At 40.7% G+C, this 6,000-nt stretch overlaps 1 protein-coding gene across 1 annotated transcript in view; it reads left to right on the top strand.

Annotated features, from left to right (window-relative positions):
• Window positions 1-6,000, top strand: part of LOC119469446 (protein CC2D2B-like) — a gene marked incomplete at its 3' end in the record, with an annotated part of 36,301 nt that overhangs the window by 11,005 nt on the left and 19,296 nt on the right. The window contains exon 2 of the mRNA XM_037734713.1: window positions 5,495-5,620. Within this exon, the coding sequence (XP_037590641.1) occupies window positions 5,525-5,620 (96 nt within the window). The remainder of the gene's footprint in view (window positions 1-5,494; window positions 5,621-6,000) is intronic.

The following is a 6,000-nucleotide window of genomic DNA, read 5'->3' as shown; positions in this document are numbered from 1 at the left end:
TTTTTTTTTTTTCAGTTGAACAGGCAACTCTTTGTCTCCCAGGTGTTACAGTTGCCTGTTGAAAAGGCACCAGGATCTGTGGGATTTCCCGTGCAGTGACCCACTGCGCTGGCTGAAACAGCTGTGCTGTCATGCGTTTTTGCCCAGGAATCTCCTGGCCTGGCTCCTTGTTTCAGTCCCCTTTTTTATCAGTTGAATGGGCGACTCTGTCTCCCAGGAGCTCTACTCACCAGCTAAAATGGCACCTGGACCTGTTTATTTTGTGCAGAGACCCGCGGCGCTGGTCAAAACAGCCGCGCCTGCCAAAACAGCTGTACTGGCCAAATCAGCCATGCCGGCCAAATCAGCCACGCTGGCGACCCTTGGAGCTCCTCGGCCTGGGAATCTCCTTGTCTGTGGGCAATAAAAATCTGTCTGGAAATGCAGCATCCACTCACCCTCCGTGCTTTCACTGGGAGCTGCAATCCTGAGCTGCTCCTAATCGGCCATCTTGGATCTGTCCATTCAGAAAGGCTTTATAACATTGTTCTTGGCAATGGTTTCCTGGATATGACACCAAAAGCATAGGCAACAACACAAAAATAGAGAACTGAGACTACAACAAACTAAAATGCATCTGTTGCAGCAAAGAAAACAAGCACCAGGGAGAGAAGGCAATCTATGGGATGGGAGAAAATATTTGCAAACCATACATCTCATAAGAGGTTGAAATCCAAAATATATAAGGAACTTCAACAACTCAGTAACAAGAAAACAACCCAATCTAAAAAATGGGAAAAGGACTTGAATAGACATTTCTCCCCCACAAAAAAGGCCCAAAACACATACAAATGGCCAACAGACATATAAAATATGCCTAACATCACTAATTGTCAGGGAAATGCAAATCAAAACCACAATGCTATTCGCCTCATACCTGTTAGAATGGTCATTATTTTTAAAAATCCCAAAAAATAACAAGTGTTGGCAATAATATGGAGAAATTGGAACCCTAGTATACTGTTGGTGGGAGTGTAAAATGTTGTGACCACTATGGAAAGTGGTATGGAGTTCCTCAGCAAATTTAAAATAGAACTGTAATATGATCCAGCAACCTCACTTCTGGGTATTTATCTAGAAAAATTGAATTCCAGATTTTCAAGAGATATTTGCATTCCCATGTTCATTGCAACATTTTTCACAATAGCCAAGAGGTGGAAACAGCCTAGTTGTTCATTGACAGTTGAATAAAGAAAATGTGGTATATGTACATGAAGTGGAATATTATTTAGCCATAAATAACAAATCTTATCATATGCTGAAATATGGATGAAGCTTGAAGATGTTATACTAAAGGAAATAAGTCAATCACAGAAGAACAAATTATGTGTGATTCCACTTATATGAGGTATCCAAAGTAGCCTCGTAGAAGCAGAAGGTAGAATGGTGGTTACCAGGCACTTGGGGGAGAGGGAAATAGGGAGTTGCTGTTCAAAGGGTATAGAGTTTCAGTCATGCAAGATGAAAAAGCTCTGGAGATCTATGGTACAACATTATGCTTACAGTTAATAGTGCTGTATTGTAAACTTAAACATTTGTTGAGGGTAGATCTAATGCTTTGCATTTTTTACCACAAAAAAGAGGCCCATTCAGATTTTCTATTTAATTTGTCTTCTACTTTTGCTTTTTTAAAAATTCTTTTTTCTCTGAGTTTTAGTTTGTATATATTCTATTGACCTGTCTTACCATTCACTTACATAATTTTCTGCCATATTTTATCTCCAGTTAAATCTATCTGTGATAGCATTAAGGAGTAGGGCCTACAAGTGGTGATTAGACCATTAAGCCTCCTCCTCCATTGTCAGTGGGATTAGGTGCCCTTACAAAGAGGCTTTTGCTCTTCCACCATCTGCCATGTGAGGACACAGCATTCCTCCCTTCCAGTGGACACAGCAAAAAGGTCCACACTAGACATGAAATGTGGGTGTCTTGATCTTGGACTTCCCAGCCTCCAGAACTGAGAAATAAATTTCTGTTCTTTATAATTTACCTAGTATCAGGTACTCTGTTATAGCAGCACAAATTGACAAAGACAGTAGCATCTTTAACAGATGATGTTGTATATTGTGTGTCAGACAAATTCCTCTACCTGCCTTTCTCTTCCATCCTTTTCACATTTTTCGTGCTGCCTAGCCAGCCTTGAAGGAAAATCTGATTTGTTGTCTCTCACCAGAATAAATATAAGGGCAACCAAAGTAGATATAATAGTTGCATGTGTATGAGTCCTGTGTTCGCTGCTGCCTCTGCCAGGTGCTTTAACAGCCGGTTGTGTCTCTACTATCCCAGGTATCCTATCTGCCTCCTATTTGCTGAAAAGTTTCGTCTGACCATTTGACTATGGCCTTCCCTCTGCTCCCATTTCTAGCACTCTTTTTTTATATTTATATAGATTTTATATATGTCAACCAGCTTGGATGTTTTTGTGCTTTTATGTAGCCTTTGATTCATTGTTGCCCAAATCTTTATGCTTTTGGTATAACACATTTACCTAGTTTTAGAAGCCTATTTAACTCACTTGGTGAGGTGCTGCTTATAATCAGTGTGTCAGGGAGTTTGCTACTTCCCAAGAGAATTCATTCTAATGTTGGACTGGTTTTTTTTTTTTTTTTTGTGATGGAGTTTTGCTCTTTTTGCCCAGGCTGGAGTACAATGGTGCAGTCTTGGCTCACTACAACCTCTGCCTCCTGGGTTCAAGTGATTTTCCTGCCTCAGCCTCCCAAGTAGCTGGGATTACAGGTGTGCACCACCACTCCTGGCTAATTTTTGTATTTTTAATAGAGACGGGGTTTCGCCATGTTGGTCAGGCTGGCCTCAAACTCCTTACCTCAGGTGATCTACCTGCCTTGGCCTCCCAAAGTGCTGGGATTAGGATTAGAACTGTCTGCTGGGCGAGCTACTGCACCCAGCAGACAGTTCTAATTGTTCATTGTTTTCTGTTTTTAAAGTCTATATCTGGATCACTTCTACTTATTTGACCTTGTTTGGCCATAGGGAACACTTAAAGTACTTCACCTAGGTGACAGTGCCTCAAGTATTTGAAGCCTATAGTCGCTTCCACCTTTAGTTTTTGCTCTCCAGTCTAAATTGCCTCCCTTCGTTGTTGTTAGATATTCCACCACCTCATTTACCATCCTCTAGCTTCTTAGCACTGTAGTCAGTAGGTGCTGAAGAGGATAGGGCCAAGGGCAGAGGCTTGTATCACTCCAATAGAAATCCAAAGCAACTCAGCAACACAGTTATTCAGCCAGTGCTGGATCTGCTTAACACGACAGGCTTCTCTAGCTTAGGAACTTTAATTTTCGAAAGTTCCTTTATAATTTTGTTGTTTTAAACTCAAAATGATTTTTTCCTTGGTGTTTTCTTTCCTGTTTAATGATCAGTTTACCAGCTTACTACCAATTGACAATCTCTCACGTGAAATCAAGAGCAGGTTTCCCTTTTATGGGTTGGCTCTTACAAAGAGAACAAAGACTTACCAGGCATAAACAAGCTTTATGGCTGTTTCTCTGCCTCCCTGCAACCCAGTGAGGAAAAACGAAAGGTTCCTAACTCAGGAAAAAATAGGGAGGCAGAGATGTAGGCACTTACAGATGACTTTCAGTCCTAGAGGAACATTGGGTCTGCCACACCAGGTTAGAGGAGAGACGTTTTTTTTCTTCTTTAGTGTAACAGCAGGTGTAACAGCAATGGCAGACTGGAGAGCGTTCATATTACAACAGAATGATCGGGAGAGTGGGCTCAGTGTGCTCCTATTTGGGTTGATGTATTCATGGCTTTTCTCTCAAGTGGCTAGGCATTGATGAAACAAGCTGCATATTCTAAGTAACTTACCAACTCTCGCAAATTGCATCACTAAAAGCCAGTGATACTGGCACATGTGTATTCAAACGTGCATAAATTCAAAATAGTGGACTAAAAAAAAGTTTTTTTTGTTGTTGTTTTTTTTTGTTTTGTTGTTGTTGTTGTTGTTGTTGTTGTTGTTGAGACAGAGGCTCACTCTGTTGCCCAGGCTGGAGTGCAATGGTGCCATCTTGCCTCATTGCAAACTCCACCTCCCGGGTTCTAGCAATTTTCCTGCCTCAGCCTCCTGAGTAGCGAGGATTACAGGTGCCCACCACCATGCCTGGCTAATTTTTGTATTTTCAGTAGAAACGGGGTTTTGTCATGTTGACCAGGCCGGTCTTGAACTCCTTACCTCAGGTAATCCACCCACCTTGGCCTCCTAAAGTTCTGGGATTACAAGTGTGAGACTGTTCCTTCACTTTCTTAATAAATTTGCTTTTACTTAAAAAAAAATGGTTGGCCGGGTACAGTGGCTCACGCCTGTAATCCCAGCACTTTGAGAGGCTGAGGTGGGTGGATCACGAGGTCAGCAGATTGAGATCATCCTGGCCAACATGGCAAAACCCTGTCTTTACTAAAAGTACAAAAATTAGCTAGGTGTGGTGGCACATGCCTGTAATCCCGGCTACTTGGGAGACTGAGGCAGGAGAATTGCTTGTACCAGGGAGGCAAAGGTTGCAGTGAGCTGAGATCGCACCACTGCAGTCTGGTGACAAAGCAAGGCTCCATCTGAAAAAAAAGTGGACTACAACAAATGAATCATCTTCCATATGATCTAAGGCCTACAGACTTCAGCTAATTTAAGGGCCATTGGGTATCCAAATGGAGACAATCTCATGTACAAAAACAGGTGCTCTTCTTAAAACATAGAAATTTCTTAGAGGGCCCAGGTTCCTCAAGAGAATTTTCCAGAGGATCACCAGTGTATTCATTTATAAATAATATTTGTTTGTTTGTTTTTTGTTTTGAGATGGAGTCTCACTCTGTCACCCAGGCTAGAGTGCAGTGGCACTATCTTGGCTCACTGCAACCTCTGCCTCCCTAGTTCAAGTGATTCTCCTGCCTCAGCCTTCCCAGTAGCTGGGACTACAGGCACCCACCACCATGCCCAGCTAATTTATGTATTTTTAGTAGAGGCGGGGTTTCACCATATTAACCAGGCTGATCTCGAAATCCTGACCCTGTGATCCACCTGCCTCAGCCTCCCAAAGTGCTGGGATTACAGGTGTGAGCCACCACGCCCAGCCTAAACAATGTTTTAATAAGCAATTATTATTTAACTCTGGCCTCAACACCATTTGTCTTAGTGTTTCTGTAGGAAATTTTTTTTGGTTTTATAAATTCAAAGTCCAACTTCCACTCGATCAGCACACAATAGTGAGACAGATGACAATAGTTAATAGCACAATGATTAAAATGCTGTAATATAAATATATTTGATGAAATTAAGGGCTATAATCACTTTAAAGAAAAAGAATCAAATTATTATTTTTTTTTGTTTTTCTATATCGATTTTCCTACAATGAAGTGTTACTTTTACAAGGAAAAGTTACTTATAATTTCAAAAGAAACTGAATCAAATTAACATCATGCACTTATTTTTCTTTAAAAGGCAGTAAAATGTGACCTGGGAAGCTCATTTATGAACAAAATAGAAGGTCCAAGGGAAATATGCCAATTAGACCTCAACATTGTGGGTTTGCAATTCAGCCATCATCATCTCTTCAATCAAGAACAGGTATTATGTGCTAGGTTGCTCCAACTTTATGAATGTTTTCAGGACAGGCAGCAACAGAATGTATCTCAGCTACTTTATGAGAAGGTGAGAATGACTTTCATTATAAACACTTAGTATTGAAAGAGAAAAAATTCCTAGTGCAGAGCAAATTATCAGAACATTTTCTAAATATTTAACTAAGTAGACCAATGGTTCAATTTCAGTTTCTGTGAAAAGAAACTGTAGGAGTTGACTGGCTGGGGAGAAAGCTTTAAATATATCCTATGGGATATTTACCACAAATGGTTCACTAATCAATGGTATTCTTGGTCCGATAACTCAAGAAGAGTATTTGAAATGATTATTACTGAAAAGAGCCATGTACCTGTTTTAAGTCTTGT

The sequence above is a fragment of the Cebus imitator genome, unplaced genomic scaffold, assembly GCF_001604975.1.
Source record: "Cebus imitator isolate Cc_AM_T3 unplaced genomic scaffold, Cebus_imitator-1.0 Scaffold656, whole genome shotgun sequence".
Lineage (NCBI taxonomy): Eukaryota > Metazoa > Chordata > Mammalia > Primates > Cebidae > Cebus > Cebus imitator.
The sequence above is the reverse complement of the archived record's forward strand: the minus strand, read 5'-3'. Positions and strand labels throughout refer to the sequence as shown.